The sequence below is a fragment of the Harpia harpyja genome, chromosome 21 (assembly GCF_026419915.1).
Source record: "Harpia harpyja isolate bHarHar1 chromosome 21, bHarHar1 primary haplotype, whole genome shotgun sequence".
NCBI lineage: Eukaryota > Metazoa > Chordata > Aves > Accipitriformes > Accipitridae > Harpia > Harpia harpyja.
The window spans coordinates 19,461,394-19,487,939 of NC_068960.1; the positions used below are offsets into that span (position 1 = coordinate 19,461,394).

The window sequence follows — 26,546 nt, forward strand, 5'->3', positions numbered from 1 at the left end:
CAGGGGCCGAGCGAGACCCCAGGCCTGCAGGGCGTGGGGGGGACCTGCCACCCTCCCTGGCTTCCCGGGCAAGAGCAGGCATCTCTCTGCGGTGTCGTCCCCACAGCCACCTCTGACACCGTGCCGGCGACAATGCCAGACCCCAGGCCCAGCGGCCTGTGTGGGCCGGCAGGAGACCCCCAGGCCCGAAGGGGGAGCCAGGGCCAAGGACAGCTGTGGCCGTGAGCTCCGCGACCGCCGGTTCTCCTTCGCCACCGGCTTTCAAAGCAAGGTCGTGGCCGCGGAGCCGGCCCCCTCCCCTCAGCCCGGCAGCCTCTGCGGAGCCGCCGACCTCCTCAAGATGGCGATGCCCTTCCCATGATGGCGGTTCCTTGCGGGATGGTCACGTGCGGCGGGGCGGGGGGGGAATCCCGGCGCGTCAGCTGAGCGGGCTCACGTGACTGGGAACCAGCGGCGCTGCGGGGTAAGGCCGGCGTTCCCTCTGCTCCACGCCCCGCCCCCGGCCCCGCCCCCGCATCCCGGCCCCGCCCCCGGGTGTCCCGGTCCCCGCCGCTGCCCCGCGGAGGGCGGGGGGGGCCGCACCGGGTCCGGCCCTGAACGGGTCCCGCGGCGGGGCCTGGCCGCGCAGGCCGGCGGGGCCTTTTCCTCATAGCGTCGGCCCGGAGCCCCGGGGAGGGGCGGCGGCCTACCCGCCGCCTGCCCCCGGGGCGGTGCTCCGGCCCCTCCGCCCCTCACCGGCTCCCCGTTCCCGCGGCAGCCGCTCGCACCGGAGCCGCGGCCTTGCCCCGCTCCGCCACCCCTGGTCCCTGCCCCGTGCCCCTGACGCCGGTCACCGGCTGGGTGCCCCGTTCCCGCCGGCTCCCGCGGCCCCACGATGCCGTCCAACAAATCCGTCTCGGACGCTCCCATCGTCCAGTTCACCAACTGCCGCATCCTGAGGAGCCACCAGCTCCAGAGGTGAGGGGTGCCGGGGGGTGTCGGGGCTCACGGCCGGGCTGCAGAGCTGACCTGGAACCTGGAGCGACTGTCCCCAGGTCCCCCAGTGCATCAGCTGTCGGCTCTCCCCCCCTGCGCTCCCACCGTCCCTCGTCCCTTCCGCCTGATTTCCGAAGGAGATGAGGCGTGTGTGAAGTACTACAGCCCCTCTGCTCCCCTCGTCTTTCGTTTGCCTCCTCTGACGGGCAGCCCATGAAAACCCCGTTCCCGTGAATTTTGTAAGGCCAGAGGCCAGGCAGAGAGGGGTCGCTGCTGGAGGAGCAGCTTTGCCCTAGTAGACATTGGAGAGCCCATGGCTGGAGGGTGCTGGTGGGGTCTGCTCTGCCCGAGGCCACCCCTATCACTGGGGCCACGGCCACCTGCTCCCGTGTGCTCCACTGCAGATGGCACTGGAGCTTGGTGAGTGTGTAACTGTCCCTTCAGGGAGGACCTGTGGGTGCGAGAGGGGAAGATCCTCAACCCGGAGAAACTCTTCTTTGATGAGAAGGGCTCTGCTGACGTCCAGCTGGACTGCAAGGACAGCATCATCACCCCGGGCTTCATCGACGTCCAGATCAATGGTACGGTGAAGCCATGTGCGCTCGCAGGGGAGTGGGGAGTCCCGGGTTTGTCCATCCCAGACCTTCAAACCCTGCTGTGTGCATACTGCCCATGACCAAATGCATTTCAGCTGCTCGAGGGAGATGTGAGTCACCGAACTAACGATAAAGAACAATTTTGCCCGTGGTTGCTGCTGTCACATAACTGATCCCCTTTGGCTCGGTGGGGTTTTCAGCTCAGCTTTCCTCTTAACCTCATTTTTATCAACATTTTATCCTGCCCCTGCACAGGGATGTTCCATGATGCCGGGAGGACAGAGCAGGACTTCTCAAGGGAACAAACATTACCTGCTATAGCTCTTTCCTGAGGGTTGAGAGGGGCTTGTTCTAAGGTAGCTTATGTTGGAAGTCAGATCCCCTCTTCAGTGGGGAATCCTCAGGTTTTGCCCTGCATCAAAATAAAAAGTTGTTGCTTGCAAAATGCTGGGATGCTGTGGGGAAAAGCACTTCAGGAGAACAGCATTGGTTGGATTTGTACTCACAGAGCCTTGTGAATGTAGGACAGGAGCAGTGCTGGAAGAGCCCTTTGCTTCTGGTCAGTGCCATACAAATGGAAAGGCTCACTCTGGTCACGCAAAATGTTTCTTTGGCATTTTCGGGTGGGAAAACATCCACTGGGGAAGCTGCAATTTCATCTCTGCTTTGGTCATGGTGCAGGAGGCTTTGGGGTGGACTTTTCCCTGGCTACAGATGACGTCAAATCAGGGATTGACCTGGTCAGTCAGAAAATCCTGTCCCATGGAGTGACCTCCTTCTGTCCCACCCTGGTGACCTCTCCTCCATCTGTGTACCACCAGGTAAGTGCCTTTCTTCCCCTCTCATCCTCAAGGTGATAAAGGGCTGAGAGGTTGGTACCAAGAGGTGAGAGGGCCAAGGCTGGGCCTACAGAGACTGGGATAGCTGCCTTGGCGGAAAAGCCATGGGCATGAGGAGCTGGACTCTACCCCTGGATTTCTTGTCCTTAACCTTTAGACCACTGAGACAGCGATGTTTCCTAGACCAGCTTTGCACAATCGGGCTTGCAGCTGATTTTTTCTTTGTGGGCTGTGTTTGGCTGATGGTCCAAAGTGGTCCAGCTACAAAGCTCTCTCCGGACCCAAGGTTTGGGTTTGTTTTGGCAGGCTGGGGTGCTGTGTCTGGGGTGCCATGTCTGACAAACCCCTTTCTCTAGGTTCTCCCTCAGATCAGTATAAGAAATGGTGGAGCCCATGGAGCAGGTATCCTGGGTAAGTGGTTTTGTCCCTCGCTGTCCTCTCTGGTGCTACTCTAGGTAGGCAATTATCTTGTTGATTGTTAAGGAGAAAGAAGCTACTGTAGGGACAGCACAAATGGGGGCTGGAGCTCTCTTGATGGGAGGGATGCACAGGTGGGCACAGACCCACTTTCTCCCTCAGCCTGTGCTTGGCCTTTGCTATGGTCTCTGCCATCATACCTGCACCGCTCCAGCCCTTTTGGGCCCCACAGGGTAACGGCAGTGGGGTGGCTTGGCCAGTTGCCAGCACTGCATCTTTCGCTGTGCTGTGCTCAGAGTTACCGGAGCCATGTGTTTTGCTGCAGGAGAATGGCAAGAGCTTGACTGGAGCAGGGTAGGCACAGCAGGTTTTTTTGGTCCTTGCAGGGGAGAGGAAGGGTCATGGCTTTGTGTTCCTGTTTGGGCAGGGGCCCATCTGGAAGGACCGTTCATCAGCAAGGAGAAGAAAGGGGCGCACCCGGAGCACTGCCTCCGCACCTTCGAGGCAGGTGCTTTCCAGGACCTTCTTGCCACCTACGGGTCCCTGGAGTGTGTCCGGATAGTCACCCTGGCCCCAGAGATGAAGAGGAGCAGTGAGGTGATCCAGGAACTCACCAAGCGGGGCATCTGTGTCTCGCTCGGTAAGGGCTGGGGCGGAGGAGGCTTAGGGAAGCTCCGTTTCCCTCTGCCACGCGGGCCAGGCAGCCCCTCTCTTGGGGCTGTAGCATCTCCAATGGTGTCTCAGTGTGACTGGACGGGGTGGGATTTTCTTTTGCCGGGCCTATATGGAGGTGACAGACCTGTCACAAATGGGGACCTCACTTGATGCTGCGAATCTGTCATCCTTTGTACGGTAAGGGCCAAACTTCATATTGATTGAAAAGCCCCTGCAGTTTAACACAAGGCAGCATCTGGTGCTGTAAATACACAGGAAAGAATAGCGGTGTTACTTGAATAAAGATGTAATTGAAGGTTGATGATGTGGAAAGTTCAAACTCTGAAGTTCAACTGCTTTAGGCCTTGTTTGACAGGTGAAATAATTTTCCAAAGGTTACACTTGAGTTTTGAGAACTCTGTTTCAACCAGAAGTGCTGCAGGAGACCTCCCTCCACTGCCTTGCAGGCCACTGACTTAAAACTGGCTGCATTTTTCTTGTCCTCTGTTTCACAAATTCTTCTTTGCCTCAGACCATTAAAGAAATTCTTTTTTTTTGTTGTTAAAAAAAAAAAGGCAGGGGGGAGTTATTCAGGGTGAAATTAAACCTTAAATGAGAAAGGCATTCATACAGCAGAGCATCTTTTATCTCACAGCCACATAAAGCAAAGAATCACAGAAAAGCAAAGTTTGCCCACACAGCATTAGAGCTGCTGTGCATGTTGGGGAAAAGAGAATTTTCCTTCTGGGTAGTTTTATCCCCATATTCTTTCTTGGCAAAGTGTCCACTGTCTCTACTCCCTTGACACCTCTCTATTAAGCCTTTAAATATCTGAGGAAAGCAGAAAGGCATGTATTTGGACCTCCAGCCTAGCCTGAAGGCAACTCTCTGTGAGTAAGGCAGCATTTGTGACGGTTGTGATGTGAATAGTGAACGTGTTCAGGTGAAACATGCACTGCCAGAGTCCCTCACGGTCATGGCCAGACACCTCTGTGCCAAGGCTGGCATCTCAGACCTTGGCCCAGGGTGGGGCATCGGCGTAGAGTCATAGTGACAGAGCATCTTCACTCCTGTAGGGAAATAAATGGAGGGATAGGCAGAAAAATCATGCATTTGTCTTTGTTCCCAGGTCACTCAGTGGCTAATCTCTCCCAGGCTGAGGAGGCTGTGCAGCATGGTGCTACCTTCATCACTCACCTCTTCAATGCCATGTTGCCGGTGAGTAGCCGAGGGTACTTGCCCTGCACTGGTATTGCTTTTGGTGCTTTGTCTCCTGCTCTCCACAGATGCATATTCTCCCCAGCTTGTTTCATAACAGGCCTTGCAATGAGGTTTCAGCACTGAACCTCTGGCTTCACGTTTCTCCTGCCTGATCTAAAAGAGAGTCAAGGCTGTAGCAGACTTGAAATTCAAGGAAATGCTCAGACTTGTCTGGTAAAGCACGGAGCACCCAGCTGCCAGGCACTGTTTGATAGAGATGGCAGCTGCATCCCCTGATGGGAAGAGTCTCAGCCCACAAATCCTAGTGATGATCCACAGCTTGTTCTCTCTCCCCTTGGGCAGTTCCACCATCGTGACCCTGGGATCGTGGGGCTGCTGACAAGTGACAAGATTCCTGCTGGGCGGAGGGTCTTTTACGGCATGATCTCTGATGGCATCCACACCAACCCTGCTGCCCTGCGAATCGCCCACCGAGCCCACCCCAAAGGTGAGCCATGCCAGGCCCATGCAGCGTCACCAGCCATCCCAAGCGCTGTGCCATCTCGCACAAAACACTTGTGCAAGTGTTGTGGCGTGCTGCCCTCACTGCCTGAAAGAGGTCATAGCCATGTGTGCTGATCCACTAGCCCTCTTGCTTTGGCTGAATGCAGCTAGAGACACCCTGGCTCCCCTGTGGGAGGGCCACTGTGGCGCAGTGCTTGGAGCTGCAGCAAGGTCAGCTGCAAAGCTAACGCAGCCTCTTTCCTTACATTCCTCAGGCCTGGTGCTGGTGACAGATGCAATTGCTGGCATGGGGCTGGCACCAGGTCGGCACACGCTGGGTCAGCAGGTGGTGGAGATCGATGGGCTGAACACCTACATTGCAGGTAACTGTCTCTGGCTAAATTGCTGGGGACAGTGCTGCCACTTGTGCCTGTTCCTGAAGAGCTCAGCACACCTTGCAGTGCTTATCAGTGTGAGGCAGCACTTGTGCCACCCGCTTGGGTTTTGGTGCCTGATGGCTCTGCAGTGACTTGGCCATGGGGAGAATGAGGCACCTTGTAAAGAGGGGAAGTGCCCCATCTTCATGGAGTGAGGAGGTATCTGTCAATTTGTAGCTGTCTGCAACACCTTTGAACACCTTGTTGCCCAGTGTCATGAATGCCAGAGGTTCCACCGGGGCCAGAAAGGACAGAGAAATCTACAGATATTTATTGTCCCTTGTCTTTACTGTAACACTACCACTTCTTGCTAAGTTCCCTAAGTTGCAAGCAGTTGGAGACTGGGAAGGTATTTCAGAGAAGGATCATTCCTTTCTCTGTTCCCTTCCTCTGTCTCTGGCAGCAGGTGCCTGCGTTGTGAGCTAGTTTCACCCAGTCCAGTTGGTCTTACGGTGGAGCTGTGGGGTGACACCCAGTACCTCTCCCTGCGCTGCCAGCATTCTGTCACTCGGCAGCAATGGCTTCAGGCCCTTCAACTTTCTCCTCGCACAACCCAGGATTTCTGCCCCTTCTGGTCATGTTATGCTTTCCCACCACCCCGCTTCTCCTTGCTGACTTGTGGGACTGGCTCAGTGCCATCCTGTTCCTCTCCCAGGCACAAAGACCCTGAGCGGTAGTGTGGCGACCATGGACACGTGTGTGCGACACTTCCAAGAAGCCACAGGTAAGTAAGCCTTGTCCACAAGCTGTTGCTCCCTACGTTGACACGGGAAGAGGTCTCGCTCTTGCCAGCTGTGTCCGCTCCACCAGGGACCGTTCCCTCTCACCTGAGACATGATGAGAAGCACTGGCGTCAGTGGCACTGGCCTCAGATGAGCACCTTTTTGAGGGGAGGTTTCATTTTAACCCACAGCACTAATGAGAGTTGAACTCTCCTGCTCCTTTCTCACAAAGGTGAATGATTTTCCCCTCCCCATACCCTAGATGTTCAGTTCTCCTCTTCCCACTGTCTCCTGTAGGGATGTTTCCCCTCCCCATCTCCATCTGGCTGTGGTGAGGGTGTTCCAGCTCGGGTCCCTGCCAGGCTAACAGTTGCCTTAGCCAGGGGGATTTGGGCTGCTCTGGCAACAGGACTGTTTGCTGCCCTGATGTTTCCCCTCTTCTCTGTCCAAGGGTGCTCGGTAGAGACCGCATTGGAGGCAGCGTCTCTGCATCCTGCCCAGCTCCTGGGGATTGAACACAAAAAGGGGACACTAAATTACGACTCCGATGCAGGTACTGGTATGGGGACAATGGTGTGAGGGCTTCCGGGTGCTGGAGCAAAGCATGGGCTGCTGTGAACACATCTTCATCCCCTGCTTCAGTGGGAGCTGCAGGGAGACTTGCTCTGCCTGGGATTTGCTCTGGGCTTTTGCGCCAGTGGTTTTTCCCTTGGATGCTGGTGGTGTTTCCTGAGCCCTTTGGAGAGACCCCCCACATCTCAGCCAAGCATGGAGCAGAGCTGCCATAGCAAGGATGGCACCGCACTGCCATCCTGCTGTTTCTGGGGTGGGGAGAAGTTCTTCCCCACTAAGCCCAGCTCTTCCCAGCCATCTTCAGCTGCTCCATATCTCTGACAGCTGCTTCCTTTCTCTCTTGTCTGATGCAGATTTCCTGATGCTGAATGACAGTCTGTATGTGCAAGCCACATACATTGCAGGGGAGGAAGTCTGGAGACAGGATGCGTTAGGCATGTGACGCTGGGCTGTCCTGGTGCCCTCCGAGGCTCCCTGGCACTGTGGTTAGCAGCTTTGGTAACCACTCCACTTCTCTTTTTTTTTTTTTTTTTTTTTTTAATTCCTTCCTGCAACTCCCTTAAAGGAGCCTCATACCAAAGAGCTGCGTTTTCCAGCGCAACCGCTGCTTCCAGTTACAGCCATGCCTGCAACAAATTTGTTGGTGCTCAGTTGGTGGAGTGGGGAAAGCAGGCAGATCTGTGTTGGGGGGGATTGTCAGTCCCTGGAGTGACCCGAATTACAGCCGTCCTGCGTGGAGTCCCCAGACAGAGGTGCTCCTGTCGCCATCTTACAGCAGTGTGAAGCTGTCCCAGCCTTTGCACTGTTTTATACAGCACACACTAACCTGCCCTGTGCCTGAGGCAGGCTCAAGCCATTTCCATCCCTCTGCCTGCTGTTTGCCTTGCTCCCAGGCAGCCGTGGCTGGTTAGACATCAGCTTCCACCAGCTCAGCTTGCAGCTCTTCATTTTAAAAGGTTCCTGTTGTGTCAGCAGAAGTTGAGGATCACTTTCTGATCCCCCGGCAGTCCCACTGTTGTGTGTCCTCAGAGCAAGGCTGTCACAGCTCGCGGACTCGGTGCCATTGTGGGGCTGTGAATCCATGTGGGATGAATCCTCAGGGCAGAGATCAAACCCAGGAAAAATGAGGCATTGCTGGTCCTTTGTGCCTTTTCCCTGCATGGACATTGAGTCCACAGCATGTAGTTTCGGTTGGAGACATGGACAGCATCCTGCCACAGAAGGCAATGTTCCTCTTAACCCTTTGTTCTGGCTAGATCGGTTCTGCAGGCTCTGTGCCCAGCCGTACCTAGTAGAGCCTTTGCATTGTCTGATGGGTTTGCGCGTTCCTCAGGCCACAGATAGGAAGCTTTTGCTTTAGGGGATGCATCCAGACTGGTGGCGAGAGGCTCACGAGCCCTCAGTCCAGCTCAGGGACTGAGGGAGAGAACTGCAGTGGGATTCTGGCCTTTCAAGACAGTTGCTGATAGCTCATTATTCCCATGCTCATTATTATCTAATCCAATACTTGACTGTCAGCTCTTTTCCTGACACTTGGACACTTCTGTGTGAGGACTGATGCCGATTTCGAACGTACCGCAGTCAGAAAAGCCTTGCGATAAGTCTTAGACAATCTCTGATAACCCTCAAACTAATTAGATGGTTTTTGTAGTGAGGGGAGGGCTTAGACAAGGGCTAAGTCTTAGCAAGGGTGGAGGTTATAAGGCAAGACAAAAGTCTGGTCGGGATTGGCAGAAGTGTGCCGATTTTTCCAGTACCTTTTTATAACCTTTAACAGCAACATTTTGGAAGTGCTTTCCTAGCACTTTAGCACCGTGCTGGAATAACTGGCAGCCTTGGAGAATTTCTAACATCAACTGCCAATGTCAGCAGAAACTATAACCTCCACGATTTGAAGCATTTGAAAGAGACATCAAATACTGTGCTGTGACATGTGACGTGCTACAGCAGTACAGATCTCGGCGGGGGCACTTTTGACTGCTGTTGAAAAAAATCCAAGGGAAAAAAAAATGCATATGAAACAAGGTGTCTAACTTTTTTTTTATTTACAAAATGAAATAATCAAAAGGAAGTCTAAAATAGAAATGGAATTAGACAATACCTGTATATGTGTATTACCCTTTTTTTGCCTGCTGAAAATATGCTGTACCTACCCATGGTGGTGTATTGTGGCGTCTATCAGCCTGGGATGCCACTTGCCAGCTGCACTGTGGCCCTTGCACCTCGGCGCCTTGATGGGGATAATGCTGATGTGGCTGCTCCCGAAGGTGCCCGGGGATTTGGTCCCATGGATGGAGGCCACAGCCGGACAGCCCGCGGCCCGCCGGTGCAAATGCGGCCCGGCAGCTCTCTGTGGGGCTCGGGGGAGAGGGAGGTGAGCTTCGGCGGGGGACGATGGCACCGCCAAGGTGGGGAGCTCATCTCCTCTGAGCCACCTCCCGCCGAGGCGTCCCCAACCTTGGCTCACCCGGCTTCGGAGGAAGGCTTCGTGCCTCGGCACCCCGGGCCTTCCCCCGGCCCTCCCTGCGCGGGCCCCGGCAAGGGCAGGCACGGGAGGGCCGGGCACGCAGGTTGACCTCGCCGGGCCTTCCCCGCCGTTGCCTCCCGTGCCCGTGGCGGCCCGTGGCGGTCGGTGGCGAGCCCCTCGCCCCCGGCGGACAGCGGGGCCTTTCCCCGTTCCTCGCCGGCGGGTGCGTGCTGGGTGCCGGGGCCCCGAGGGGCGAGGCGGGCCCGGGCGGGCCCCGCTTTCCCCTCAACGCGGCGGGCGGAACGGAGGCGCGGGGCTCCGGGGAGCGGCCGGAGGGTCGGCGGGCGGACCGCGGCGGGGGGAGGCGTTTGAGCGGTGCACGGCGGCCGGGCCCTTCCCGCCTTTGTCCGCCGGGCCTCGGTGGTTGTCTCAGGTCGTGGGGCGGCGGGCGGGCGGGCAGGCCGGCCGGCCGGCCCTGGGCCTCAGCCGCTGGTGCCGGCCCCGGCCCCGGCGGAGCTGGAGCCCGGGAGTCCACAGGCTGTTCTGTGACCGGAGGTGGGTGGTGGCAGAGGGGCCCGGTTTCCTCCCCGTGGCGGCGCGGAGACTGCCCAGCATGCAGCGAGTAAGAGCTTTGGTCGGCCCCCTCTCTGCCTCTCCCTTCTGTGCTGAGGTACCCTCGGCTCCGCCGGCCCTTTGCCGAGGTACCCGTCTCCCGGCAGCGTCCCCCGCTCACGGCAGGTTTTCTTTAAAGGAGTTCCCTAACACTTGTGCCTGCCTTTCCCAATTCCTGGTCACCTCGTTATTCTGCTAAGGCAAGACTTTTTTTAACTTTCTGACTGTCTTGTTCACAGGCGGACTTCTAAGCCTTACTTTCCACCTGCTTAGCAGGAGGCAGGCAGCGTAAAAATACAGCAAAGGTAGTCTTAAGGACCTGTGTTTAGCATAAAGATAAATTCTGTGTATTGCCAGAGCTGCGCTGGAGGGAAATTTCCTGCTGTGGAGACATATTATGCCATAGAATAAGCTTCAGGAAAAATGAGAAATCTTCCATTTGAGGCCTTTAAAAAGGGAGGAGGAGAAAAAAGAAAAAAAAAAAACCAACCTGTGGGAAGTCCTTGCTTGCCAGGTGTGGGTGATTTACTGCTAGTAAGAGTAGCAGTTTCAATTTTTGTAATGAAAAGGGCTCATTTGGTGCCCTTCAAATAGGCAATATTGCAGGGCATGTGTCCCACCCTGTGCTGTCTTGATTTATGGTATAAATGGGACTAGTTACAAAACACACCTCAAGCGTAAAGCCAGAAAAGGGGTTTATGACCTGCTAGTCTGATCTCCCATAAGAGCAGAGAGGGCTTCAGAAAACTCAGTTTTGGAATCAATTTCACAAGTAAGAGATTTGTGCTTCTTTTAAACATTGTGCCTTCCCCCGTCCCATGTCCAAGGTTCCCAAAGGCACATTCCAAGATGAGCTGGAGTGGTGCATTTCGCAGCTGGACGCAAATCTCCTTTGCGTCAACCCAACCCCAAAACAAGGTATGTTGCTTCTTCCACCGTCTGCAGCCATATTCCAACCTCAGTTCTGATTTAGTAGACCTGAACATTTTTGTGTTTCTTCTCTCCCATCTGTTTTGTAATCTTCTGTTATATGGGATTTGTTCTAAATACAAAACAACATAAAGCATTGAACTTTAAGAACTATCTGTCTGGAAGCAGCTTTATCTTTCATTCCTGTGATGTTCATTCTCCCTGTTTTCTGTATTCTTTCTCAAGTTCTCATTTTCCCATCTTAACAGCTTGTTGTTTGGTTCTGCTACAGCTCTGCTCTTGTTTTCCAATCTCAAGGAAATTCTGCATCAGTGTGTCTGGCCCTTAAACACCAGTAGGCTTATTTTTGTGAAGCTTGTTCTTCATTGTTCTTGTTCCAGGGAGAAATTACGTGAAAGATAAAATCCTATAAAATACTTTTCAGAAGATCACAATTTGATGTAGTCAGTCCAACTTGTAAATATATGAAGACACACATCCTGCTCCTACTGATGGCTAGTACTTAACATTTAGAGGAGGGGTGTGGCTACCTTTTGTAAGATGCCTAGATGAGTGTTCACTGGTGCACCTGAGCATGTAGCAGTGATTAATATGTGCCCACACACCATGCTTGAGCATCAGACAGTTTTGTTACACCTGTATCTTGTGCTCGGTACCTAGTATCCAGCAGCAGCAGGGGAAGGCTGCTCCTCAAGGGGAGGCGGGAGCTGAGCACAGTGACAAGGCAAGCAGAGGCAATGACTTGGCCAGAAAAGGGCCCATTTGCACAGAACCTGACCAAGGAGAGCAAAACGGTACTGCTGATGGTAACCAGGCTCTGCCTGGAGTCCGGATCACCAGAGAAGTCTCTGGTGATGAGGCAGACCCAAGCTCTAGCCAGGAATTCAAGGTCTGGATCAGTGAGGTACCTGGCTGCAGCAGTGCCATGCATGAGATCCTCAGCTTAAAATAGCTCATAAGAGAGGGAGGGGAGAGGTTCCCCTGAAACTTTAGCTCTTTCTTTGTAACAGCTCTTACTAGCAAGCAGGCCTTGAATGCAGCCAGCTAAACACCTTGAAGTAGGGGGAAATGTGTGCTCAGGACCCTGACACCCAGGTGCTGGGAAGATATGTCCCACTTTTGTGGGTGGTTACAGCCCCACTGCAGCATTCTGCTTCGCGCTTGCATGCTGTTACTCTGTTCCTAGCATGGGACTCTCAGTGTTGGATCTGCAAGATATACCTCATTTGGAGAGTTCCAGAGAGATGCACTGCAGCCAAGAGAGATGGGTGTGTGCCCATTCCAAAATACTAGTCTAGTACATCAAGCTTTTTTGTGGCTTGAAATGTGTGAGCCAAACGCTAGGAGACTGCATCCTGGAGTTCCCAAACTGAGGTCTTTGGGGACCGCTGTCACAGAAGAACAGCTATGCTTTTTAGAGAATTTGCTCTGACCGAAAGAATTGGGATTACTGTTGTGGTCAGGCCAGTTTGTATGAGAGTCAAGCAAGGGTCCTCCTTTTCAGGGTGTGCTCACTACTCGGTCAGATTTTTTCCAGTTTTCCAGAGAAGAGACACTGAGCTAGGCTCTTGGATTTGTCAGTTGCTTTGGGGGAAGGGTTGTTAAGCCGTCTGTAGCTTCTGTGCCATTAGTAGTGCACTTACTGCAGTGTAAGATTCTTACCGTATATAATAAGCAGTTAAGACTTTTTTTTTTTTTTTTTTGAGAACATTTCATGGTATTTCAGCTTCTAGAAGCACTTGGAGTTTCCTTTTAATCGAATGCCAGTCATGGATTATTTGGAAGTGGTATGAACACCGAATACGTTCAGAGGAGACCCAGTCATCAGCATCCCACCCAATAACATTGTAAGGCCCACCATAACCTGTTTCTTGTCTTTCTTGGTCTTTTTCTTGAGCGCAGCAGAGGAGACACAGCACATTCTCAAGGTTCTGCGCTCCCATGAGACTCCTTTTGTGAAGAAGCAACAAATGATGAATGATGTGTTTGGGGATTATCATCTCAAGATGGCTGAGGATCAGAAGAGCATGAAGAAGGCAGGTGAGCTTGAGCTGTCCCTTCAAGGGATGGCGATATTTCATCCTTTTCTGTAGATTTCTTACACTGCAGCTTTTGATTGGATCGCCACTCTGTGGCAGCACCTTACAGAGGGAGTTGCAGTAGCAGTGGCATCCCCATAGTAGGAAACTGGCATATTGGTAGAAACATTATTCTTTGTCTTTTCTAGACGTGAAACCTGGTGATGTGGAAGTACAGCAAAGCAATGGGCAGGCTTCAGATGGTGTGGTATATGGGAAACAATCTGACCGAATCTCTGAGGCAAAGCCAAAGTGGTTCATGTCATCTGACAACAGCTTCCGATTTGATTTTACACTTTCTGAGATTGACCCAGAAGGAATTGATACACCTTTGGAAGCAGTCCCTGGTGTCAGTGGTGCTGAGCAGATACAAACCAATGTAAGAGCCACTGAGCAGGAGAACTGGAATGGAGCCTTGAGTTTTGCTGCCTCTGGACAAGAACCCAAGTTTGCTTTCAACTTTGCCATCCCAGATGAAGACTGTCCTCTGGTTCATTTAGTTCCAGCAAGCCAACATATAGAGCGTACAGCAGATCACGAAGTGCTGGGTAATTCACTGCCTACTGAGTCAGCGGGTATGCCACGGATTTCAGCCTTGCAGGAGCCTGAGTTGACTCCAATTACAGATAGTGCACCCAAAGAGGATAGAAGCCATGTCACGTTAAAGATCCCCCGACCAGAGACTGCTCCTGGAGATGAGACAGTGACAGAGAAGTCAGCAGCAGATGGGGCTGCCCAAAAGAAGAAAAAGAAGAAGAAACAAAAAACATCTGTCAGTAAAAAGGAGAAAGAAGAAACTGAGATCAACAGGAAGGCAAAGGCAGAAGCTAATAGATGTCAAAATAAGGATAATTCCCACCAGGATGAGACCTGTCAGGTATTGATGTGATCTCATAATTTATAAACCCTTGAGCAAAAGAAAAACTTTATCTCTTTGCATAGTTTAACAGTTAGTATACTGGCTTAAGATGAAAGCTGAAAGACAGGGATTGCTGCTTATTTCTTACAGCAGCTGTTTTCTTTCTCTGCTAGACAGTTGAGGAAAGGAAGTTAATGGTCCTTCGTTGTCTGCTTCAGACTTGTGCCGAAACATTTTATGTTTAGACTTGACAGCTAATCCTGGCAAGCTGGGTGCCACGTTTTCTTAAAAAAATAAAAGTAAACAACGGAGGTAACAGTCCTCAGTCAGTGCCAAGTTGGTATCTGTGCATGCTGAACCAGCCACTGTACCCCTGATTTGCATGTTACCGGGTAGGATGATTGCTCACGTAATGCAAATAGCAAAGCTGAGGTGCAGGGCTGCTACCTGGTGTAGCCAAGGCTGCGGCAGGGTCTGGTGCAAAGCTTAAGGGTGCTTCTGAGAGGGTTCCCACTGTAAGGCATGGCCCAGAAATCGACTGAAGTTGCAAGTTATGTGTAAACACACTATTAAGGCACACCCTGAGGTTTTCTAATGTTCTGCTAAGGTCCCAGTCTTCATTTTATTTTTCTTTCAAGCACTGATGTAGTTATTAACAAACAATGCCAGCTGAGCAATACTGAAATACAAAATTACAAAAAACTTGCTTTTGTTAATATTCTACATGGAAGTTGCACTGAGTGTTCACCTGCCTCTTGAAGCATTCCATCCAAAGTGCTGCTTCACCAACAACCCTACCAGTTCTGCTGAGTACCAGAAAGTTAGAAAGATTTGAAGGTGATGTAAAGCCCTTCCAGTCCATTGGAAGGAGACTGTTGTGAGGAAAAGGAGACAGCATGAGGGCTTTTGTGTTTACATGTACATAACAGTTAAGAATTGTTTCAGCCCCAGGGTGCAGCCCTGTTTCCCTCTCCCTTCCACTGCTCAGTTAGCCAGCTGGCTTTGCATGGTGGGATTTGGCTTCTTCCATCTTCATGGGCTTCAGCTTCCTTGTCCTCATGCATTTCTGGTTGGGCAAGCATACAGGAGCTGAGACACCAAGACTTGGCTTCCAATTTTGTCCATTGTTTGCTTTTGATTTCGGGCAGGTTTGGGGGTAGGGGTTTTTTGTTGTTAATGCTTACTCCTCCCATCTGTAAGTTGATTTCACAGCTTCTTTCAGAGGAAAGGCCCTGGACAGCTTTCCAGAAAACAGCATCATCTGAATGGCAGCCAAATATTAAATCCATCAAATAGAGGCAGTGAGTTGCCTCTCAACATTTGTCCAGTGCTTTAAGTTTATCCCATGAAAAACACTTTAGGGAAAGTGTCATTAAGTCTATAAAGTGATCACCAGAACATGAAATTTTGAATAGTCCTGACTTTATGCAGATACCTTTTTTCCTGTGTAGCAACTGCTGCTCTAATTTTTGGATGACTTATCTCTTCATGCTCACTCTGCTCCCTGCTGCATAGCAGTCAGATGACCAGCTGTGGAAAGAGGTGGACTGGTGTGTAGAACAGCTGGAACTTGGCCTGAAGACACAGAAATCCACTCCAAAGCAGGGTAAGCATTCAAGTAAATGAGAGATCCCCTCTGTGGGAAAGGTTGGCAGGCATGCAGGGGCAGAGCCAGTGGGGAGTCTTAAACTGTGCGTTGTTTGTCTTTTGCGCTGCTTCAGTCGAGGAGGCTCTCCGTGCAATCAAGACACTGCGCAATGACAAGGCTCCACTGGTGAAGAAGCGTCAGCTCATGAGAGCCATGTTTGGAGACTACAGGAAGAAGATGGAGGAGGAGCGGTGCAAAGAGCTGAAGCTCATGGAAATGGGTAGGAGAACTTTGCATGGTGGGGGAAGAGAAGAAGAAAAGGCTTCACTCCTGCCCTTCGTATTGCTTTGCAGAGTGGGACCTCACTATATGAGATGAGTAAACATCTCTTATTGCTCTTTTCTCCCCTCTTTAAGCTGTGAAATCTGCCAGGATCGTGGAAGTGAAGGGAAGCATCCGCAACAAGAACTGCCGGTTCATCCGGAAGTGCTCAGGAGCTTGCAGGAAAAGCCAAGGTTCAGCAGGATCCCCTTCAGAGTCACTTGGGACACTTAACACAGGCTCATTCAAATTCACAACTTCCCAAGAAGAGTTTTGCTTTAATTTCTTGTAGGAAAGTCTTTTAGACTAAAACTGTGGCTAAAAACTGTGCCAAATCTCCCATAAACTTAAGAACTGTGGAAAGATGCTGTGCAGTAGAAGATGTTATGCAAGAATCTCTGTGTATTTCCTAAAGAAAGGTTCCTCTTTCAGAGTGCCTTATCTAGAGGTTTAAAACAGATGTGCCCAGTACACATATGACCCCAAGACTCAGTCTATATAGTCGTCCTCTGTCCTCACACTGTAGAAAGGCACCTTTGCAAAAGACCAGCACAGAGTCTGGAAGGATCTGGTTTTCTTCCTATAGAATTGACATTAACCTAAGAATCTGTCTTTTATACTGGGAGATTTTCCCATTCTCCTATTGCTTTTAAATAGAGCAGACCTTTTATAGCAGATAAGGCAGCGATGCATACAGAAGGGAATGGTTTGTAATGAAGATCCAGCTTCTGTGAAGATCCAGCAGTGTAAGTGTAATGGATAGTTGAATGCTTCCACTCCATATAAGTCCGTGTGAATGCAGCTTCTGGTATCCAGAAAGCACTGGGCAGTATGTGTCATCACTGCCATCTAGAGAGTATGAGTTCAGGATCTTGGAGGAAAATGAGTGAGAATCATCCTTGCTCATTCATCTCTTTTAATTGACAGGTATAGACTTAAAAGAGAACTGCAAATGCTGATTTAGTCTAGCGTAGGGATGTAAGGACAGCTGTTTCCAGACAGGGAAAGATTTTTGTTGCTGAAGCCAGGTTCTAGCCAGCTAGGAAGGATGTACAGTCAGTTCTTAAAAAAAGTTTATAAGTAGCCCAGTTACAACCACCAGTGACTTGGAGGATAAATCAGCTGCATGCCAAACCTTGGGTGGTGGTGAAATGAACTGTGAGAGCCCAAAGACTCTCTTGCATTTGATGTGTATTAAATATTTGCTTTCTGAACAGTTGAGTGTGTGTCTCCAGTGTTTTGATACTGCTTCAGCCACTGAACCTATCTCCTATGTTCATGCAGAAAGTCTTCCCACTAAGCCTAAAAAAGCTGAAGGAACAGAAGTCCTTTAAAAGGAAACATGGTATCGGGTGTCCCTAGGGTGCAGTGCTTTCCTTCCTTTTTATAGTCCAGTCATCCTGTATGAGAAATGAGAAATGGGAGTGTAGGCAGATTCCAGGGTGTACTGAGAACAGCTGAGAGATGGTGGAAAACATTTGCTGGGAAAGACTTCAAAAAACCTGATGTTGGCTACAAAAAAAGTTATTTTATTATTAAGCTCTGATGCAGTCAGTTGCATCTGTGGTGATATTTTTCTTGTTTTAAATATTTTAAAGAATGCCTGTCTAGGCATAAGGAGAAACTGAACCTGGGTAGCATACCTGATGAGGAGAAATATGCAGAGAAGACTTTAAGTCTTCTGGAAATCAGTAGGTTAGCAGATTATTATTTTACTTGCCAAGGAGCACTGCTGTTACTTTGACTGTATGGAACAACACTAAACAGTATTTTTTGGATTTCCAGGATTTTACATGAAACTTACAAAAGCTGTGTTGCTGACAAACTTTTAGTGTTTTCATGCTATTTACTAAGATTAAAGAGCATCTTGTACGTGACCTTGGAACTACAGGTGTTTTCTTTCCTAGCTGGTTATGCAGCCTGTGTCTGGGAAATAGTTATTTCTTTCCTTGTCATGTTTCAGGTAAAGCTAGAGTTGCTAAAACGTTATAAAATCCTGTGCTGTGGAAGGCTGCAGGAGTATTCTGGGAAGCATTCTTACATAATTGTCTCATGCTTATACTATTCGTTAGGCATTCACAATTCAAATAAAGATACCAGTGAGGTGGACATTTGGTGTAACCAAATCCAGCTGGTTTATCTCCAAAGAGGTCAGAAAGATGCATTCTAATACGTGAATGGCTCCTGTGTTTTTTCAGAGGTCTTCACATAATGCTGACCTGCAAAGCCAGCCCATATTCCTTTCACAGTGCTTGATTATTGGAGGACTCGGAAGGCAAATATTCATCAATACGATGAACTCATAGTCCTGAGTGTCATGCTTGACCTGTGGACTTGAGTGCAAGACCAGAGTCGGCTGAGTCAGTTCCACGAATTGGCTGTGTGATCTTGGACAAGGCATTTTGCCTTTCTGTGTCCACTCCCTGTTTTCATAGTCAAGGTGATGCCTCCTGCATTTTTGACAGACATGCCCAAGTTACTTCATTAATGATTGTGTCTCGAAGAGGCAACTCTATAGTATTTTGCATCTGAAATTACAGCAGTCCTTACTTCACTCCTAAGCTTTGCAGTGTTTGAAGCATCTCTACTGCATTATCATTTGTTTGAAAGGAAACAAGCAATGTTTTTGGAAGTTATGAAATGCTGTTGCTGCTGCATCAGCCCATTCCCCTTTATAGGAGCCACAATGCAGTCTTAATGATGTTTTTGAAAAAATCATGTTTTCCCCTTTCAGCATTTCTTTCTTTAGGATTTCAATGCTGTTTAGGGTTTCAGTGATGTCTCTTACTACAGCAGTGTCAGGTTTGGGTCAGGGCTTTGCTCTACTAGTTACTGTAATACATGCGGCTGGAGGTATGGTCCATGCCCTAAGGCATTAATGATGTACAGCAGTGAGGGAGAAAGGAGATGTTCCCATCTGCTTGGAGTTCTCTGTTCCAGTGTTCTTGCATTAAGGAAATGTAGCTCAGTTTTGGTAGAAAATTGAGCTCAGTTCTGACCTGCCTGTGTCTTTCTGCATTTTCTCCTCAGCTTCGTGCCGTGCGTTTGAGATTGGTGCAAAAGGGGTGACTGGATTTGTGGTACTGTATCTCTCTGGTGACTGCCCACCTAAATGTAGTGCAGCAGTGCCAGGCCTAGGCTTGTAGGCAGCAAACTGCTTACAAGATCTTGCAGCATGGTTGTGACCTCAGGAATGAGTTAAAAGTCAAGGCAAAAAGGGGATGTGAAGTACAACAGTGCCTCTAGAGCAAAACTTGCTTAATAGCATTGGTCTTGAAAAAGTAAAAGCTGAGGATCAACTTCTAAAGTGAGTAACGGCATGAAGGAATGCTATAACTTTTCTCAGACCATTCACTGTAGCAAAGGAGAGGAAAGGTCTCACTTTTGGGAACAAAGTGAAGAATTTTAGAGTTGTTTCTGTGGCAGAGTGAGCCCAAGAATGTTTCCACACAGAGGCAGCAGAAATCTGGGTGTGATCTCTGTTCCTTTTAGGCTTGGCACCCTCATCTGTAAAAAGATCCCCCTAGCAAAGGTTAGGAAATGCAATCCTGTTCCAGACAGAGCCTGCTTGGGGCAGGGGCGGGAGCAGGCGATGGCCAGCCTCCACCCCTCACAGACTGGCCCTGTCCTGATAGCTGCTCCTCCCCGCTTGCATTTTGGCTGTTAACTTGGATGCTGGTCACTAATTGGTAAGTTCTTCCAATCCCTTCCCTTGGGCTTGGTCAGTGGAAATGCATTTATTGGTCCCTGGGCTGCCCATCTTCTGCTCTGAGTAATCAGGGGGCAGAGTCACTGAGGAACAGCCTACAAAGGATCTCCAAGGGATCCCCGCAAAGTTCAGCTGAAATTACCTCCCAAGTCCCAGCAGCCACTTCTACGAGGACTCCCTCTCCCAAGACCAGCAAAGACAGAAGGAAGCCAACAAATTCGTCCTACTGAATCTGTAACTCAGGTGACTAATACTCCCTTCTGACACTTAAATTTTTTTTTAAGGGTGCTGAGGGTAGACTATGGACTCGGCATCTAAGGTCCCCTAAAGGATAAAATATTCTGTTATCTTCCTTTGGGGATGAAAACCCCAATCCTAACTTATCTTTTCTTTGAATTAGAAAGAAGAAAAGCTTACCACTTCAAGCAAGACAACAATTCGAACACTGTAACAGAAGGAAAGTTATTTGAAGAGTAATAAGCATTGAACCTGCAGTTCCTTAACAAAAAAAGAGGAAAGCTACTGCTGTTTTAAGATCATATGGAGCTGTGACAGATCATCTTGTATCTTTCTGCTGAAGTTATTCAACTCTAAGGACGAAGTTGTTTCATTTTCTTTGCTTAAAATTTTTTGTTGCTCACTGTTTGTGCTGCTTTCATATTCAGAACTGTGGGAAGGTTTGTAAGCCACACTGCTTTAGGAAATTGAACTTTGACATCAGCTACCACAGTGATTTGATTACTGGCAACAGTCCTTCCCGTGGATGCTGACAGCTGGGAAGCGCTGACCAGCTACTGTATTTGACCCATCTGTTTTCTTCCCTTTGAGTACATCAACAGGCACTACTAGCTCCTTGGTATCTCACCACCAAGATGGAAGAAGTCTGGGTCGTGTATCTCTGCCTGATCTTGCTTATCATAGTGCTTCTTCTAATGAGGCATAACCCACATGTGGAAGAGGCCAAGAAGGAGAGGGAAAGCAAAAGCTCCCCACCACCCTCTTCCTTTTTCCCCAGTAGTGTTGGCAAACAACTGGAGCACACCCAGGAAGAGCTGGAGAACTATCTGGACAGGCTAACCCACATCTTGTTTGACACAGAAGCCAAGAAAAGGGATGCCCACCATGATCAGAAGTCCCACCATCACCATCACAGAAGTGCTGATGTTATGTCTGAAACTAAGGAGCATTCAGGAAAGGAGGCAGCACGCTCTCAGTCTCTGTCAAGCTACACAAGGGTTCAGGTATGAGGTTTATAAAGACTTTCAGACTCAACCAGACTTGGAGCTCCTGGCTGAGTTAGTGGATCCTGTTGAAATGCATAGTCCATGAATTTGGATGGGAAGAGGGAGGGGGGAAAGTCTCGCTATTTTGAAGTATAATACATTCCTATTTTTGCACTGTATATTTCATCATTAAGCAGTCATTCAGAGACAGCTGTACGTGACATGAATTGTACGTACGTTACATGCGTAAGACGTCAACATTGGCATTAGCATCTATGCATGTGTGTGTATCTATATGTAAATTATTCCTTCCTATATTAATAGAAATAGGTATAATTTCTTACTTCAAGAAATTATTGTGCAGCTCTTCATCTGCTATCAATCTCCCAGTTGCCCCACATACAGCAGTGTTTTGCCAGTTTGCCCAGCTAGGGGTCTGGCCTGGTAGTGTACAGGAGCACTGCAGACACTGATCTAGTGGCGAATGCATGGTATCGAGCCATGGGAAATACTTAGGTAATTTTTCTGCTATGCACGATGATCATGCATAGTGTACTCTGTAAACATGGAAGTCGCTATTGGCAACCTGCAAAATTCTCTTTGCCTTGGCCAAGGCCCTTTTTTAGGGGATGGAACAACATGCGTGCCTTTATATTTTTATCATTATCCTCACTGCAATACATCAGATTTTGCCCTTGAGATGACAGAGTTTCATGGCAGCTATGCGAGGCTGTGTTACTTTATGCTAGCAGCTGTTTATATTCTTCATTCTTGAGACATGTATCTTGCAGTGCCAATGCCCCACTCTGTCACTGAGCACGTTCTAGGTCCAGGTGGGAGCTCCAGTATGAAGCCTTCACCTTAGAGAGGAGAGCCAGACCTTGATGCCAATAATTGCACCCTGCTGAAGAATCAAGAGACAGATTTCTTAGCGATGAAGGCGCTGCTGTAAATGGCCTTTTCAGTGAGCCAGGACATTATAACTTCTTAACTCTTCAGGAGCTGCCTGAGCTATCTGGAGGAATCAGTACATCCAGCTGAAGGCAGAGGGGCAAATATACAAAATACGAGAATGTTGTGCAGAGTACCTGGGCAGAAAGAATAATTCAAGTGGTTATTTACTTACTGGCATATTTCATTTACTGAAGAAGGTGCTATTTTATTAGGTCTATTACAGATCAAAAAATAGCAATGATTTTTCATTATGGAAATGGATCGTGTTGCAAAATAACAGTGTTAGCTTATTTTTCTACTATGGTTAAAGATGACTGCAGAATACAAACTGGGGAGAAAAAGTGCTGTGGTCACTATTTTTGTACAGTTTAATATAATGCTAGTTAGCTTCAGTGAGCATTCACTTGCTTAGAAAAAGGGAGTACACTTTTTTCATAGCAGATGATCCTCCTTTGGACAGTTGAAAACTTTTATATAAGCTCCTTTGATGGAATGAACAGTAATCATGCAAAAGCAAAGTAGCAGAAATAATCTTTTGTTGTTCCTCACTTTGTGTTTTGGGAGCGGTGAGAAAGAAGTCACCACCTAAACAAACCTAACAAAGCACTTGTCAATAAATGAAATGGGAAACTTCAACTTTGCTTGGAATAGTATTAGTGCCAAAACTGCTGGGGGGGGGTGTGTGGGGGGGTGTTTATTGCTCAGGCAAAGGCTAAGTGTTGGGATAGTTTCAGGAGCTGTATTTGAGCATAGTTACCTGGGTGCACGGCATGATGGAGACACAGTCAGCTCAGAACACGAGCATGAGAACGTGTGGGTATGTACGAAGGCTTTCATGTCTCTCCCAGGTCAAGGATGGACACTGATGCTTTTGTTCAGGGTGGGGGTAGTGTTCTCTTCCTTCTTCTCAGAATTTTGTCTCTTTCAGAGTGAATGTAGGTTGTTGGGATGTGCCAAGTTAGTATCTCGGGAAAATAAAATCCTCAGCATTGTCTAGCAGAGGTAGGATGGCTTGTAGTGAAAGCTTCTCCAGTAAGTGTGCCAGTCTTCACAACCAACCACATCCAGGACCTCTGCTTGCTTTTCCTGCCCAGTTCTGAAAAAGCCTGCAGCTCTGCTGGCACTACTGTGCAGAGAGGAGTGATCTAAAACCTGTTATGGATGGAGAAAGAGAAAACACCACCAAGCTGGAGCCCTTAAGGGCATTCAGGAGCCATATCTGTGGAAATTCAGAGTAATGTAGCCAGTATTGGCAAGAGACAATACTAGTTGCAGATTTCTCAGGGGGCGTTGGACTTATTAAATGGACTTTGGCCATAGTTGGTCAGCTATCAATGTAGACACCTTCAGTTATGCAAACAGATGTTCAGGAGGAGCTGGGGAGGGGGTGTCATTCATTGCACTCATCTAAGCCCTTGCTTAGTAGGGTAGAATCCATATTTTCTTATGAATTTCTATTTGTGGCTACACATTAAATTATTAAATGATCTAAAAATCATTTCTAGATTTCCCCTCATTTCCCACTGACTCCCTGTTCTCATGGAAACTGAGCAGTCCACTCGTTACAGCCGAAACAGGAGCAAATGAATGGATTCGGAAGTGCAGGAGGGTAAGATGGGTAAAGGCAGTAGGTGTGACAGAGCAGTAAGCAGATTATTTGGGAAAAATGTACTCAGAGGGTTTCCTGCCTCATTAAACTTAATCAGAGCAGGGTTATTTTCAGGTTGTTTTCAGAAGCAATGAAAAATGAATGGTGGCAGATGGCAGAGAGGCGTGGGCCTCCTACACGCTGGAAAAATAGATTGCCAGCCAGTCTGCGGTACGTACCATGGGTGGTAGAGCACATGTGCCTGTTAGGACAAGGCAGAAGCTGGAAGTCTTTAACATAGCCATGGATTTAGAAAACCCACAGTGCCAGCTTTGAGCCATGCCGTGGGGGAAAAGCCAGTGCAATGCCCCAGCTGATGGTGAGTTGAGAGTTGTTTCCAAAGGTGCTTGGCTGAGTACTGGTGCGTACCCCATGACAGCAAGCATTCGAGTTCAGAAGGAGCACGTCGGAGATGTCTGTCATCAGTGTGTGAGATACCTGCTGGGTAAATTCATGGTAACTTGCTGACTCCGATGGACCTGTATTTGTGTATGCTGTGTTTGACACAGGTCGGGAGGTTCAGCAAAACCAGTGCTTCTGCTGGAAGTGCTTCCCATAGTCAGTAACATCCAGTGCTGTCCTTAACCTGCATATCTTTGAGTCGTACACATGGAAATTCTTGTGATGACATGTCAGTGCTAATACAGCCGTGATTCATGTGAGCATGGCACGAATAGGCAGAGCTGCAAGGAAAAATAGTTATTACTCATCCACACAAGGTTGACTTCTGTGGTGTAGTTCTGGGCCTCCTCACTTCTCCAGCTGGCAAGAGTAGCAAGCTTTCTGCAGTGCATTCCTGGTGGATTTTGGGTGGTTTTAATTATGGTGCAAGAGGCTCTACTCCTTCAGTCCATCATCTGATTCACTCTGCTACTTCAGCCCATCACAGGCCCTGAAAACTATGTAGATGGCTAACGCAGTCCTATGATTAAATGTCTTTGTGGATCTCATGCTGCAGCAATAGGCACCTTAAATGGCATTACCTAAGATAATACTTTTAGGGTGTGTTTCTGTAATCCTCTCAAGACCTGCCATCGTACTGCTTTTTAAGTTAGTGTTGCAGCTGCCATTTTTCAAGTATAGAGGTTTGTAGGCAGAGAGGATATCTGTCATTACACCTGTGGAGCTTACATGCCTGGAAGCTTCTCTGCTTGCTTTTTCCTCCCCCCCCTCCCCCCCCCCCCCGCCCCCAGCTATATCATTTGTTCTCAGAAAAGATAATCTGTCTGCCACATTTGTGTTTCAGGGTGCCCCTGATCTATGTAGTCCCTTGTAGAATCACAGAGTGGTTGAGTTTGGAAGGGATGTCTGGAGATCAGATAGACCAGCTCCTCTGCTCAAACCATGGTCAGATAGAGCAGATTGCCCAGGACTATGTCCAGTCAGATTTTTAATATCTCTATCTAGATACATGGATGTCCTCTAACACAGTAACATTTCAGCATTTGTGCAGGAAAAAGAACAACACTGTTTCTTTTGATGTTTCTGCTCCTATCCAGGTCCTCCATCTCTGTATTGCATCTAGATATTTCCCAATCTCTTAATCCTCTAGCACACACTGTAACCCCAGAGAAGTAATTTAGGCAGATATCAGGATGTGTATCTGAAAATTGAAGTTTCACGTTTGTTCTTCAGGCCTGACTTTTAATAAGGTATATTCCAAGCAGCACATGAAACATGGTGAACTTCCAAGTTTCTCTTTTAATGTGAGGAGACAGTTCTGCCCCACTTTTCCTTGCTGGTAAGGAAGCCTAGGACGTTCCAGCAAGATGATCAGAGGTTCAATAGGTTTCAAGCCTATCTTCAGTAACAAGCACTTATTTACAGGTACAGAATTTCCTTCTACTTTAATCACTTTCCTTACCTCAGCAGCTGGTGACAGTTAAGTAACATCTATATTTGTAGTCTAGGAGATTAGGATTTTTTGACTGGTGAGATTTAACTTCCAGTTGGCTGAACAGTTAGTTGTGGCATAGTCTTCATGTGATCCACAAGCTCTGTAACAATCCAGCACGTCCCAGCAGTTTGTAATGTGAGCCAGCACTCGGCAATGTAGATGTGTGTGTGGATCCACCCCATACATTAGGAGAGAAGGATTAATACAGACTGAAGAGGAGCAAGAGGAGAACATGCATTTAATCATTTGTGCTTTGTTAGACAGCATGTTGGACTTTTTTGTGGACTTGCTGTCCAGGACTTAATAGAAGAATATTCAGAGAATAAGTGAGTCAATATTGTTATCCTGTACACATTCCCATTTTTAGGCTTGTTGAATTGATTTCCCGTTTCAGTAGTGGATTTAGAAAGATGAAATTCTTTATAACAAGTCCTTTTAAAAAGAGTAAAATTATCTTGTCAGAGGTATATTCTATATTTTTAAGCTTAAGCACCCATCAGTAGAAATTAATCTGACCAGTTTCTCCGTAACACTTTTGATGTCATACACTGACCTTTTGGGGTCTCCATTAAGAGTAGCTGTTGTGGTTTTCTAACAGTGGCTACTGTATTATTATAATAATAATTCAGGTTATTATTCAGGTTAAAGGAGATAAAAGGAAGGGTATAAGGTGACAAATTAGTAGGAATATTAGAATGGCAAAGGTTGGATATTTACAGTCCTCTGTGGACCTTTGCTCTCAAAAGACTGTCCAGGCTCAAGGCTTCCAAGAGCTCTGCCCCTGGATTTTATTTGTTCGCGGACATTGTGCAAATAAATTTCAGCCTTCAGGTTATTCATAACCTGACTGTATTGCATATGTTATCCATTTGGTATCACCATCGTGCTTTCTGATGAGGCATTTTTAATCGTGTGGCACTTGCTCATAGAGCTGGGTGAGTCAAGATGAAGAAAGAGAAAGAGGGCATATCAACTCAGTTTGGTTCTTTGGGGAAAAGAGTAGAAAGCCTTGGTGTTATTTTGGGGAAAACTAAAGAAGAGGAGTTCATTGGAAGAGTCTTGCCAGCTTCCAGTGTTTTCTTTCCTGGCTGTTTGAATTAGGCAGTGTTGGTGAGAGCAGGTACCACATCTGCAGCTGAGCTGGTGCTGAGCTTTAGTCTAAAGTTTTGGCACCTGTTTATTGCAACCATTGTCACTACCTGTTTACTCATTCATGGCTATGGTTAGGAAGGTCATAGCATCTATGTCATATCTGCCATGTCAAATCCAGGGACCATTTCAGTGCTTCTATCTTTGACTCTGGTTGTTAAACACAACTTTGTTTGTAGTTGGCTTTACAGACC

General features: G+C 48.5%; 2 protein-coding genes across 3 annotated transcripts in view; both read left to right on the forward strand.

Moving 5' to 3' along the window:
* The first annotated feature begins 551 nt into the window (after positions 1-551).
* On the forward strand, positions 552-10,903 carry AMDHD2 (amidohydrolase domain containing 2). The gene is made up of 12 exons (XM_052773448.1): positions 552-957; positions 1,420-1,556; positions 2,253-2,392; positions 2,767-2,821; positions 3,255-3,467; positions 4,611-4,699; positions 5,045-5,189; positions 5,461-5,568; positions 6,278-6,346; positions 6,796-6,897; positions 7,271-7,415; positions 10,824-10,903. Exons 1-11 carry the CDS (start codon positions 875-877, stop codon positions 7,357-7,359), a joined length of 1,230 nt encoding a protein of 409 aa, XP_052629408.1. The 5' UTR covers positions 552-874; the 3' UTR covers positions 7,360-7,415; positions 10,824-10,903.
* C21H8orf33 (chromosome 21 C8orf33 homolog) overlaps positions 9,836-26,546 on the forward strand; it is a 33,120-nt gene continuing 16,409 nt past the window's right edge. The window contains exons 1-7 of one of the 2 annotated variants that reach the window (XM_052773447.1): positions 9,836-10,006; positions 12,829-12,966; positions 13,154-13,881; positions 15,379-15,469; positions 15,585-15,731; positions 15,868-19,724; positions 19,882-20,722. In XM_052773447.1, the coding sequence (XP_052629407.1) occupies positions 12,897-12,966; positions 13,154-13,881; positions 15,379-15,469; positions 15,585-15,731; positions 15,868-16,064 (1,233 nt within the window). In that variant the 5' untranslated portion in view covers positions 9,836-10,006; positions 12,829-12,896 and the 3' untranslated portion in view covers positions 16,065-19,724; positions 19,882-20,722. Of the gene's footprint in view, positions 10,007-10,032; positions 10,915-12,828; positions 12,967-13,153; positions 13,882-15,378; positions 15,470-15,584; positions 15,732-15,867; positions 19,725-19,881; positions 20,723-26,546 lie in introns of those variants that run through there. The other variant, XM_052773446.1, reaches the window with a different exon arrangement.